Source organism: Poeciliopsis prolifica, unplaced genomic scaffold (genome assembly GCF_027474105.1).
Source record: "Poeciliopsis prolifica strain line A6 unplaced genomic scaffold, Auburn_PproV2 SCAFFOLD004, whole genome shotgun sequence".
Taxonomy (NCBI): Eukaryota; Metazoa; Chordata; class Actinopteri; order Cyprinodontiformes; family Poeciliidae; genus Poeciliopsis; species Poeciliopsis prolifica.
Window position 1 is genome coordinate 9,095,352 of NW_026562379.1, and position 13,688 is coordinate 9,109,039.

At 39.0% G+C, this 13,688-nt stretch overlaps 1 protein-coding gene across 3 annotated transcripts in view; it reads left to right on the forward strand.

The window, feature by feature from the left end:
- Window positions 1–2,061: 2,061 nt before the first annotated feature.
- The window catches only part of igsf11 (immunoglobulin superfamily member 11), a 102,989-nt gene continuing 91,362 nt past the window's right edge, over window positions 2,062–13,688 (forward strand). For all 3 annotated transcript variants that reach the window (XM_055028525.1, XM_055028526.1, XM_055028527.1), the window contains exon 1: window positions 2,062–2,589. In XM_055028525.1, the coding sequence (XP_054884500.1) occupies window positions 2,529–2,589 (61 nt within the window). In that variant the 5' untranslated portion in view covers window positions 2,062–2,528. The remainder of the gene's footprint in view (window positions 2,590–13,688) is intronic.

Consider the following 13,688-nt stretch of genomic DNA (forward strand, 5'->3'; position numbering starts at 1 on the left):
ATTCTATTCTATTCTATTCTATTCTATTCTATTCTATTCTATTCTATTCTATTCTATTCTATTCTATTCTTTTCTATTCTATTCTATTCTATTCTATTCTATTCTATTCTATTCTTTCTATTCTATTCTTTCTATTCTATTCTTTCTATTCTATTCTATTCTATTCTTTCTATTCTATTCTATTCTATTCTATTCTATTCTATTCTATTCTTTCTATTCTATTCTTTCTATTCTATTCTATTCTATTCTATTCTATTCTTTCTATTCTATTCTTTCTATTCTATTCTTTTCTTTTCTTTTCTATTCTATTCTATTCTATTCTATTCTTTCTATTCTATTCTTTCTATTCTATTCTATTCTATTCTATTCTATTCTATTCTATTCTTTTCTATTCTATTCTTTTCTTTTCTATTCTATTCTTTCTATTCTATTCTTTTCTTTTCTAATCTATTCTATTCTATTCTATTCTATTCTATTCTATTCTACTCTATTCTATTCTTTTCTATTCTTTTCTATTCTATTCTATTCTATTCTATTCTATTCTTTTCTTTTCTATTCTATTCTTTCTATTCTATTCTACTCTATTCTATTCTATTCTTTTCTATTCTATTCTATTCTATTCTATTCTTTTCTATTCTATTCTTTTCTTTTCTATTCTATTCTTTCTATTCTATTCTTTTCTTTTCTAATCTATTCTATTCTATTCTATTCTATTCTATTCTATTCTACTCTATTCTATTCTTTCTATTCTATTCTATTCTATTCTATTCTATCCCAGTGTTCTCAGTCGTACTTTGCGCGCGCCGCAGGAGGGCATGAACGTCTCCCTCTCGTCTAGCGTCAGCGGTCTCCCAGCAACAGCCGGGCTCGAGCTCATCTCAATCATCCGCAGCTGAGCGAAGTCAAGCCGCGCAGACTCAGTCGCGCTGAAGTGGGGCGGCGGAAATGCAGCCTAGAAAATAAACGCCCTTCCAGTTCAAGCTTTCTTCGATTGAATCTGCCCACACGGCTTGCTGCCGTGACTTTACGCTACGTCAAACAAAGTATGAGGTTAAGACGCTCGGCCCATACAAAAGCCTTGGAGGTTCTATTGGTTTAAGCTAACGGATCATATGCCCACAAAATATGAGGCACAGAAATAGGCTATGAACTATAGTTCAATTAAAACAGGGTGTTTTCATTTCAGATTGAGACTGGACATGCCATGCAGGAAACACCTGGGACAAACTTTCACACCGTGAAACCTTGTTATCAGCAGAGAGGGAATTCGACATGTTTCTTATTTTGCCCTTTAAACTGTTTGTGCGCAAAATAATACCAAATAATACCAAATCAATGTTAGATATAGAACGTTTAAGTCGTCATTGAAAACCTGCAGACAAACTCCCTCACTCTGGATGATTTTGTAGCCATAAAATAAATCCATTTCGGACGGAGGAGGGTCAAACAAAATGTCAGGATTTGTCCAATGAAACTGATGTAACACTTTTCATTTTGCAAGTGCAAATGTGTTGAATTCCAACAGATTTGTTTCAAATGTGTCATTCCTAACAATTTCTCTTGAATCAAAATGATTAGATAACTTTAATATTTAAAAAAAAAAATAGAAAAAATTGCTTGATAGATATTTTAATTGTCAAAGGACATGATGTCACATGCAAAGAAAAAACCTGTTTTCTGATTCCAGAGCATCTTCTCTATTCTAACACACACCAGGATCCAGGCTTCCTTTTTTATAGGCAGTTTAGACAGTATATGTGAAGCATCTCTGAGATTGTGAAGATACAACTATGAAGTAATATTATGCTAAATATAGTTATGCTTAAGACAAAAAATACAGAAAGTTAATGAGAATAACAAACACCGTAGTGCAACTTAAATTGACTGGTGTGAGGGATCAAATTCCCTGGCTGATCATTCACACTCTGTTCATAGTTCAGCCTGTCTCACTCCTGAGAACCTGAGGCTCTGTCTGCATAATTCTTAGCAGGGCTTCTTTTATTTTGAAAAGCACAGAGCGGAACTGGTAGTGCCTCTCTTTCTGGGCAACTTTCTCGGAGGTCCGCTCAGCAATAGCGGAGCAGACGAGAAACCATGGAGCGCAACAAGACGCTCCATGGTTGAGAGACTCAGCAAGCGGACGGGAAACGTTCCAGCCTCGGAGCCTTTTCTAGATTTCTTTCGGCGCCAGCGGGCAGATTTGGGGACGTCGGTGGGTGGACGCTGACTTCTGTGCAGGCGTGCGTAAAAGTGACTGGAGAGGTGCCGGTAGAGAAAAACAGTCTTGGAGTCACCGTCAGCTGCCAAAGGATAAAGAAGTGATTATAAGGAATCTGGAGTAGAGAGAGAATATAGTGACGCTGTCTTGTGTTTTCAATCATGTTTGAGGAAAAGACACGAGGGTGCGCTGCGTAAGTCCCATGTCGGTGCAAGGAGCGGCTGCTTTCCTTTAAGGAATCTGCGAGAGTTCTGCTCAGAAACAAGCACTGGACTTCTAGTGAGAGCGAGTCCGTGAAAACTCCAGAACCATGGTGAAGTTTCAGAACTCAGACCTGTGGATAGCCTGGATGGTTATCTTTTGCATGGAGGGTAAGTTTTGTGACGCTTCTAAACTCGTTTACTCATCCCTAACACTTTACTCCAGTTGTAGATTTGCAGTGATGATAGGAAATGCTCAAAGAGGGCAAATCCTTCTTACAAAACTTTCCGCTTCTGCGCAGCTAAAACAGATCCATGTGGAATTAAACTGTGTCAAACAAACAAACAAGGGGATAGAAACCGTGCCAAGGCAGTTTGATCCCAACCTTCCTTATTTGAGTCTGTTTGGATCAAGCAGACAAATCCCTGGCAGTTCCACAAAAACTAAAGTCCACATTTTCAAGCACTTTCCTCTCTCTCTCTCTCTCTCTCTGACTGTCTCTCTCTCTCTCTCTCTCTCTCTCTCTCTGTCCCTCTTTCTCTCCCTCACTAGTCGCCATGTCCTTTCTGTCCAAAGCGCTTTTGATTGTGAACGTCTTAACTCTAATGCGCTCTGCTGCGCCTGATATCGCCTTTGCTCGTCTTATACAACAGGATGTCTAAAATTATTATCTATTTGCGTGTCAAATCACGCAATCGTCACTGATACTGGCGGGCGTGGTTTATAGTGGTGGTGGGACTGTCCGGGGTTTGAAATAGAAACGGAGCAGACGGTGGAGGGCTGCGCTGGTAATCCGTCCGATTAACGAGAAGTAGGCTATGGTGAGCAGCAGCAGCAGCGCAGGACAGCGCGCCGGGCCAGGCGTCCCCGGAGGAAAATCACTGTGTATTCCTGCACTTCTCCAGAGGGAATTACACGACTTACGTGTGCAAACACTGCGCTTCTTTTCTGACCTCTCTTTACTTCTTAGTTGCGGGTTAGTACATTATTCCTGCTGAATAATCCGGAGACATTCCTCCATTGGAAGTTAAGTGAGGTTGTTCCGCGTTTGCAGTTTGGATATACCAGCACAACCAGAATTAAACCTTTTGTGTTAGAGAGCGGCTTTAGCTATATATATATATATATATATATATATATATATATATATATATATATATATATATATATATATATATATATATTATATATATATATATATATATATATATAAACACACTAAAAGAAGATAATTATCACTGCAAAATTAGTCTACTTTATTAATTAAGAGAAGATATTAATTATTCCCCCAAAATTAGCTTAATTTATTTCCTTTCATTTATTAATAATAAGAAAGAATCCTTTAGCTTATTCAAAGCAGAAGAGAAAGAAATGTTTGAACTCCCTCATATCTATGGACTGGTACCATAACCTAAAGTAAAAATGCACATTAGATGAACACAAATGTTTAAATTAATTGCACATATTCAGAGGGAAATCTGAAGTGCTTATTCCATGCAACAGTAACTGAATTTTACCATTATTTTCTATCTGTTCTTGGAGAAGAATTACTTTATTAATGCAAAAAGAATTGATTGACATCTTTACGTTCCACACCATGACTACTCTTTTTCCCAGATAAAACCGATAAACTTGTCGTCCTTGTAAGCAAGATGTAAGTGTTGTAGCCATCTTTCATCCACCGCCTGTCAGTGCCAACATTTGGGTGAAAGCCTGGGGAAAGCTTTGCATTACTCTCCATAAGGCCTGAGAGAAACTTGGCTACTCATGCGCTTTCTCTGGCACCTCATTGATATCAATGTTCAACTCTAGGAACATTATATCACTAAAGACTTTCGGACACTTTTAAAAAAGCTTGATAGTGGTTGACTCTGAGATAGACAGTTCTATCTCAGGCAAACACCTTGGACTCAATATGTTCTCTGAAAGACACACTCCCTTTGCCATGTTGTGTCAATCTGAGAACTAAAATTGATTGAATGTAATCCTTATCAGCCAAGTGTTTCACCCTGCTGTTCCCTTTTATTTTTAGCTGTATATCTCTGCTGACAATGTACTTTCTTGTGCCTCTGCAACTTTACTCACATGTGGGCAAAAATGCATAATTTGTTGACATCAGTATTTGCCTATATCTGAAAAAGAGCATTACCTATGTTTGTTGTCCCACTGCATCTGCTCCTCTGGAGATCAGGATCCACTAAGATAACTAAGTGCAAATCAAATTGTTTAGGACTCTAGTGTGAGCTCTATTAACAGTCCAACTTGTTTGTGGTCAGTGCTCCTTTCCTCTTCTCACGTCTTCCAGTGTTTCTATAAATAAGCTCTGATGCAGCAAAGCCAGTATTGATTGTGGTTGCTTGTTTTGGCAGCATGTACTGACCTCCACCTTTTTTTTTCATGCCAGACATAGTTGCTAGAATAATCAGATCAGTTCTAATAAGTGTAAGCAGATACTGTTTTGGGGTTTCTTGGCAATGAGAACGGAGAGGATTCACTCCCGTTGAATTGTTGTTGATTTCTTTTATCAACCGCTAGGCTTGACGAGAGGAATGTTGTTGAAGAACCGAAAGAGGAAAAGTTTTGAAAAATAAAAAACCTGTCAGTGACCTAAACAGAACTCCTTACTGACTCAGCTTAGTTCATCGCCTGTCCTTCCAAGCTCTCAGCAATAGGACAGGACATGTTCTCTTTAGCCGTCATCACTCCCGAGTTACTCATAAATATTCCATCTTCAACTCTGAGTTGGTTGCATTGACGGAAAGTTGGCTTTCCTACTACTATTTAAAAGATTTTAACATTTTGACTCGTAGTAATAATCATCAAGCTGTTATATTTAGATGTGATGCACATTATTTTTTTTACATGATTCCGTTGAACCACATTTAAAAAGCAGTGTCTGATTTCCAATGGATAATTTTCATAGCATTTTATTTCTTATTAACTTTGTCTCTGTCATTGGTCACTTATTTCAGTGACCAATGAGTTTTTCAGTGAGAAACAGAGGTCCAACACTTTTGTCCACATGTATGTCAAGGACCATTTTACAAATACTAATACGTATTTCATAGATATATATTTGCCACTTTTGGTGTCAAATCTCTAAATAAAATTCAGTGGAAACAATATCCTTCACAAATCACCTAAATATTTCTTCAGCAGGGATTTTTGGAATAGTTGTCAAACTCCAGTCGTAAAGGGCCACTGTCCTGCAACTTTTATATGTACCTCTCCTGCACCACACCTGAATAAAAATAATTAGGTCATTAGCAAGGCTGTGGAGAACTTATCTACACAAGAAGGATGCAGTTAAGCCATTTCATTCAGTGTTTTGTACCCGTGACACATCTAAAAACTGCAAGACACCGGCCCTTGAGGACTGGAGTTTGACAACCCTGGTTTAGACCAAGGCACATTGATCTATCAAAATGGTCTAATCAAAGTCCAGACCCAAATTAATTTAAGAATCACTGATTTGAAAAATGCTGTTGACAGAAATTCTCCATCCAGTTTAAGTAAAAGTCGAGGTCTTTTGTGAGGAAAGACTATCCCAAAAGTGTTGGAACTATAACAATACACAGTATTTCTCAAAAGAATTGAATTTGGGGCTGGTGTTTACAAAGGTACACCAAACTTTCTAGCGACTAAAGTGTAAAGCGACTGAGAACTTCTTATCATTTTCATTCCACTTTTGAATTTTGCACTACATTGTTTTGGCCTATCACTCAAAATCCTAATGAAATACATTGAAGTCTGTGGCGGCACTATTAGAAAATGTTGAAAAGTTCAGAGTAAATTAATACTTTCACAAGGCACAGCGAAGCAGAGTATGTTCTTATAAACTGATTGTTTGGGCACTTGACAAAACAAACCCCTTAGGCGATATACCAGCATAGAGCTGCTCTGACCATGATGCCACGATTTTTTATGTTTACGATCCACCCAGAACATCGCCGCGGGGTGCAGCAGGGGCCGATCTGGGGCTTCAATCAATTCGACAAATTAAATCCAAGCAGAGGTTGTGACTGAACTTTTCAACCATCTGCTTTTATTTGTTTTGCTGGTGTGCACAGCACATCTTATGGAACATTTCACATTAGCATTCACAGGAACGTTCAGATTAGCCTCCAGGCCTAAATCTGGCTGTCCGCATGTTTTGGATGAGAAGCCCAGTGAGAACAAAACGCATTAGAGTTGGAGACAACATGAAGTTTTCTCAAGCTCGTTGACATTCAGGGCACTTTGTGCTTGCATCAAAGCTGAACTCAGACCAATAAATCTGCTCTCCTCTCTGACCATAAGCTTGTTAACCTTTGAGGCTCTGCTTAAAAAACAGCATGAAATTGCAAAGCGAGTCTGGATTGTCTGTTGTATGCAGCCTCGTTCTGTTCTCGGATTTAATTTCCGAGCCTGATTTCTGATCTGCAGCTCTCAGTTTTTAGCAATGAGCAACACTTTATTGGATTTATGGCAAATGAAACTTCTGAAATATCTCTCGCAAAACAGTGTCTTAAACAAGGTCTTACATTACAATAGAGAGGATGTTTAAAAAGATGCACACATCTTTTTAAACGTGTGCATCTTTTGCACTCGTGCAAAAGTATGAGTGCACGGTTCAGTGATTTTAGGAGTTTTAAATAGACAAACACAAAGTGGTGCTTAAAAGTGAACAAGCATTTATTTAACATTGCACTTAATATTCTGTAAAGTGTGGTATGTTTTTGAATTCAGCAACATTTGGGTGAATATGTGATAGAACCTTACTTCACTTCAGATCATTGTGCTGCTGGAAGTTGAAGTTCTTTCCCAATCTCAAGTTTTCTGCAGCCTCTAACAGATTTTCTTCAAGGACTGCACTGTATTTAGCTTAGTACATTGACTCTGACCTGCTTCTCCACAGTGTGATACTCTCAACACCCTCTTATTCTTCTGTTGTTGTATGTCCAAGAGAATGTGCAATGTTAGAAAGTTTCATGTCGATCTCATCTGACAAGATGGCCTTCTCCCAACTTGAACTTCTAAGGACTTCCTCTCAACATTGTTTTCATTCCTGCTCTTATTTTGTACAGGCTAGATTTGTGGAGTGCTTGTGTAACAGTTGCCCTGGTGAAAGATTAGCCCACCTGAGCTGTGGATCTCTCCAGCTTCTCCACAGCTGCTATGAGCCTCAGATGCTCTTTGAATATTGCTGTCATTGCCCCACTTTAAACCTCACAACTTTCTCATTGACCTGTCTGTTGTGTTCTTTGGTCTTTGCTGACGCTGCTATTGAATTAATGTTCTCCAACAAACATGAGGCCTTCAGAGAACATTTATACTGACATTAATTGCAGCAAAGGTGGACAGCATCTACAACTTTTGTGACTTTTGAAAGCAATTGGTTGCAAAAATGTAGACATTTTTGTCTCTAAAACATTTAAAAAGCTGTCTGTCCGTCTATCTATTGTCTTTTGTTTTATTTGGGGTCAGGTCGCAGGGGCAGCAGCTTAAACAGAGAGAACCAGACTTCCCCATCTCCAGCTCCTTCCAGGGAATCCCAAGGCGTTCCCAGGCCAGCTGAGAGAAATAGTCCCTCCAGCTTGTTCTGGGTCTTCCTCTTCCTCCTGAAGTTTGAAGATAAAGTACAAATAACTTTGTAGTAATAAGTGTACTTTGTCAACTAAGATGTGTCTATGGCTGCTTGGTTTTGTTGCCAGTTTTCATTTCCAATTAGTGAAAAAATTATTAAAAGCTTTCAAAAGAAAAATAATAACAGTATACCTAAATGCCCTTTAACACACTGGGCTTCTAAGGCCCACTCCACTACTGTCACCCTGTATGATCTCTCCTTGATTTTTGATGAAGTCCACCTAACGTAATATACCATCTTTCACTGCTAATGCAGAACATAATAAAAAAATAATAATCATCCACTCTGTGTAATTTTCATCTGGTGAGTAGTGTCCCCGCCAACCCCTCCCCACCTCTTTACGCCTGCTGCTAAAAAGGAGCAGCTGGAACAAGAGTGTTGGACAGATGGAACTTTCCACCTCGATTATTTTTCACACTAAAAATAGCCTCTCAAAAAATTAAAAGACCTCTGGGACCCCTTGCAAAGTGCATGCGCACGTGTGCGCACGTCTGAGCGACAGAGACATGGGTTAACTTCAGACGACGAATTCGTCCCCCTGGATGATGGCAGCAGCAGTCGTCCTGGGAGAGTGAATGAATAAAAGATGGGCAGATATTTGGAGGAGGGAGTGAGAGAGAGGAGCGTTTGCCCAGTCCCCTGGTCTCTTAAGCACACATTAAACTAAACCCCGAAGAGTGCACAGGGCTGCGATGCTGTGCGGCACTTGGCCCAAGCATCTGGGCTGAACATCTGAGGTGGACGGTTCACAGAGGTTTGGGGCTCTGAGGTTTTTCGGGTTGGCTATGTCTTTAATCAAAAGGAGGTAAACATGAGCACACGCAGGGAGCAGGGTGATGTTGACGCACCGCTGTTATCATTTGGGTCTGATACTGCACTTGGCGCATTTGGGTTGGATGATGAAACTTGAAGATGAAGATGCCTGTGCACTTGTCAAACAAAATTCAAAGAGATTTTTTTTGTTGCTTAGAGTCTTGTAAAAACTTTGATTTCTGATGCAAATTAATTCCTTTCAGATAAGAATAAGATAGGAAGTTTTATGAACTAAGGAACTTTCATTTATGATAGGGAGGACATTAAAAATTTCTCATCAGTGAGTAAAGAATTAGAATTGAACGATGTGCTGCACAAGATAATTTTTCCTTTCTGTGTTCAGTGTTATAAAGAGATTATTTTAAGCGCTGGTGGACAAAAAATCCACCATCAAAACATCTTGCAGAGCTGTTTTAGAACTTAATGTTTGGTTTTAGGTCCAGGTGATGCTGCATACACACATTCTCGAGAATCCATGATAATATCTGTGTCTGGGACAGACTGTGACAGCTTGTAGATGTTAAACGAGAGGAACTTTCATCTTGATTTTCCTCTTCAGCATGTGTCTGTGTGAGCTCGTGGTGAGCCCTTACTATATACATATTTAAAGTTGATGTCTTCTTCATGTCATGGCACCCCGATGATCCTGCCCTTGAAACGATCAGCCCTGTTTTGCCGGCTGCTAAGGTTTGATGGAGAGCCTTCGCTGTCAGTATTCGCACATCACTTCAGTAACTCAGGGAGATGTTTGCCTCGTGCAAACACAATATGAGTTGGTTCACTTTTTTGTGTGTATACTTCGAGAGATTAAGATGACTGCTTGTTCTCAGAAACTTTGCTTTTACTTCAAAGGTTAGAAGTTTGATTTACTAAAAGTTTTGCGATGATAAAGCAAACAGAAATAAATCTATTTAATCTGCATAACTGCGTTTCCTGTTTGAAGTGTAGGGAAACAGACCAATCAGAAAGGATATTTCTGATTGGTCTTTTCTGAGCCCACAAAATATTAAGATTAAGAGTTATTAATCCACCTTTGTATTTCTGTAATACTTTAAATAGCCCAATTGTAGCTTTACAATGAAACAGAAACACTTTACATTTAAAATAAGGTCTGTCTTGACTGTATTTATCTCATGGACCTGCTGTATTCATTTTCTTCCAGGCACCAGCTCAAACTCTCACGTCCGTAACAACCCATGTTAATTGACTTATAATTCACAGAAGCCCTCCTACACCGCTCACTTACTTGGGTTGGTGCGCTTGATAGATTGTGGCTCTCAGGGACTGCCACGGGGTTGTTAAGTTGTTCTCTGTTGTTGCTGAGAATAGTCGCTGTGTTCATTACTGTAAGCCTTTATGTGCACAGATCAATGGAGAAGGAAATACATTATTCCCACAGGTGTGTGGGTGGATGTGTGCATGTGCGTGTGTGTGGTGACAGACGTGATGTTTGCGCTGATGGACCTCTGGAACGTAAATTTCACTTGTCCCAAAGGATCAAGGTTTCCCTGAGCCTGTAATGACCTCATCAGTTTAAACCACCAATCACAAAAAAAATCACAAAAAAGAGGTCAGACTCTGTTTGAGGCTCATTAAGCAGCACTCACTATCACTCTCTTACATTGGTGATTTTCTTAGTTGATGACTGAATTAGGTGGTGGACATTTTGACTTGAAATCAAAGTTGATAAAAATATTAAACAATCTATAGGTGTTGGCGGTCACTAATCATTTCTTTTTAACATTAAAAATTTTAAATATCAAGTTCCCAAAAAATAATCTGTGGATCATTAGTATTTGCAGGAGTTATGGGCCAGAAGCAGCATTCAGTTTCTATCCATCTCAAATCTGAAACAAACTTCCAGAAAAATGCAAAACGGCCAAAACACCAAGTTCTTTTAAATTATGCTTAGAGTTGATTTTGATTAATAATAACTGAACGTTTGATCAGTATACTTCCTGTATATTTCCTTGATGATTTTGATAATGGCATTTGACAAAATGCAATGCTTGTAACTTGTTTCTTGATTGGTTTCTGTGTTATGTTGTATCACCTAAAGCACTTTGTACTGCCTCATTGCTGAAAAGTTCTATGGCTTGAGTTAAGGTGTATGAGGTGCCAGTAATTGTGGTGAGACAATTATTTCTTAACATAGAACTTTAATTACCCTCTGAAATAATGTCGGTAAATGAAAGGCTGAATACTTCAACATTTTTCAACATTGTATGATTATGTCACAGCTCTAAAAACATTATTTGATTAATGTTTTTTTTTTTTTTAACATATTTTTGACAGGGATGCCAAAAAGACAAAAGGATGCTGTCAGTTTAGCCAAGCATGAAAGTGTAAGTGACAGTCATCTCAAAGTTTCCAGAATAATAAAACATCTTCCGCTGGGTTTTAATCATTAATTTGTTTCAACATGTCGTCTGCTCCCACAAATCACTCCACTGGTTCCACAGTGAGTGCATACAGAGAGGCTATGTCTTATTTTACACACACATTAGTCTGACGTTTTGCATGCCACTGCTCATTTTGTACTATTATTTCTTTGGTTTATTTTCCTAAAATAAGGAGTGCATTTTGCTAGATTTATAATAATATTTGCTACAAAAGAAGTTGATGTTAGGGTTAGGGTAGGGTTAGGGTTAGGGTTATCTGTCACAGATGATGTGACAGATAATATTGTAATCTAATGACTACTTTGTCTCCTGTCTACCCTCATTAGCAGCAGTTGAACATGATGAGGGTAGTGTCAGGAAATGCACTGATGCTGATGTGGTCAGAAGTACTACCACTCAAATGGAGACATTTTTAAAGCGCTAATGATTATCACTGCGCAAAAGCAGCTCCACGGTGCTCCTTGGGGCAAAACAGACAGTCTTTTCTCTGTCTACACTGACAGACGGTTCGTTGGGAGTTGTGTTTGCTCAAGGATGAGATGACGGATGTGGATTCAGCTGTGGGATTCTTTTAGAGAAGAGCTACCCAACATGAGTGCATTCTGACTGTATATTGGTATTTTCATCTCCCCTCTCTGAAGTACAATAGCCTCGCACCAGTAATTTGAAATTGACTGTTAATTGATCCTTCCAACGATTAAATGAGGTTACAGAGCTTGATGAACCCTGGTGTCATTCTGAAAGACAAACCGATCATGTGACCATTGATTTGAGCTTTGTGTCTGACAAAGACAGCTATGCATTTTCCAAGAATAGACAGGAGATAACTTCCTTTGGATGTATGTAATTTTGTAAATTGTATACTTTTAAATTGATGGGCTGTTTGTGCTTGACTGCAATGGCTGCTAGATGCTGAGCCGACACAAGAAATCATACTTTTCTGCCTTTAGACACCTCTAAGGAGCCGAACTTTCAGATATAAGGCTGCCTCAAACACAACAGAGAACTTCTAAGCTTTGGGAAGCTTCTTACTGCAGCATGAACATTTTTTGTTTGATGAAACGTCATTTTTCATGTTTTTACCCCCCTTGCCATCACCCCAAAGCAACATACTTGTTAGAAATCCTTTGCTGTGTGGCCTTGGTGCAGATGAACCAAACTCAAAACCATTTACGTCTGTTGCCCTGACTCTCAGAGACATTGAGCTGCTCCGGCTCAGTCAAAACGCTGAATACTGCAAAGAAAAAGGAGAACAGAGGGGAACAAAGTGAAAAAGGGACAGATTCTCCTGCATTAAATATGCTCAGGGCTTTTCGCTGCCATTGGTAATTCATAAAGTGGCTGCTGGGGTAAAACATAGCTGTTTTATACAGTCATTTTCTCTTGTGCAGCGCTCTTGCTCTGTTTACTGCCGTAACTGTACCCAAAGTCAATGGGAAATCACTTTTAACAGGCTGTTAAAAGCATCCTTTTAGTTCTGTTTGGTTCGGTAATTACTGGGACTGAGGAACATGACATGGAAAGTAGACAAAGACTGAATATTAGTACGATAAAACAGTAAGGCGGGCATTAAAAGCTTGCTCAAAAAGTTGATGACATTTTTTCTTTTTTTAAAACAAAGCTAAATCAGACTACACACTGATTTCTTACCGAACTGTCCAAACCTCCCAGAGGAAATTAGTCAATGTCTTTATTTATATAGTGCTTTTATTCAAAGTGCATTAGTGAGCCTCTGAGGTATTTTGGGGTCTTCACAGAGGACATTTTGGACAGAAGGTACTTTGGATCGAATCACTAAGCCTGTTATGTAGTGGAGCTGCTCCACCTGCTGTGGCCCAGACACCCCACAGTGGAGGTAGTCTCCTTGCAACCATTCAAGTTCAGCCAGAGAGTACATCCTCCCATCCTGCTGTGGACAGTGAACGATGAAGGATTGCATTTTCTTGCAGAAATGATAAAATGCTTATTGGATTAATTACTAAAAATTTAGCAATGAACAGATAATTTATCAGTTCTCTGAGCCGAGAACTGAGAACTGATGACTTCTCTGTTCATGTTACATTTACGCACACTCCTAGATTCAGGAGAGCCAGTCTACTTATGATGCTAACTCTTATGTATAGTGTCTATGTATTTTCTCATTACAACTCAAAAAAAAATGCCCAGAATGTCTGAAGGGCTAAATCTATTAACAGAAATAGTACAACTTAAGAGTTAATAGATTTAGCTCTTGAGACATTCTGGGCATTTTTTGTTGTCCAGAATTCTGGACAACACATTCTTGGTCACTATCACACACATGTAAATCAGGGCTGTGACATATTTGTAAGGACCTTAAATGCAACATGACTGAAAGGTGAGCTGTGAGTGTAAAACACTTTGACTCTGAAAATTTGTGTTAACCACCCGAGTTGCTCCCGGCAAGAAA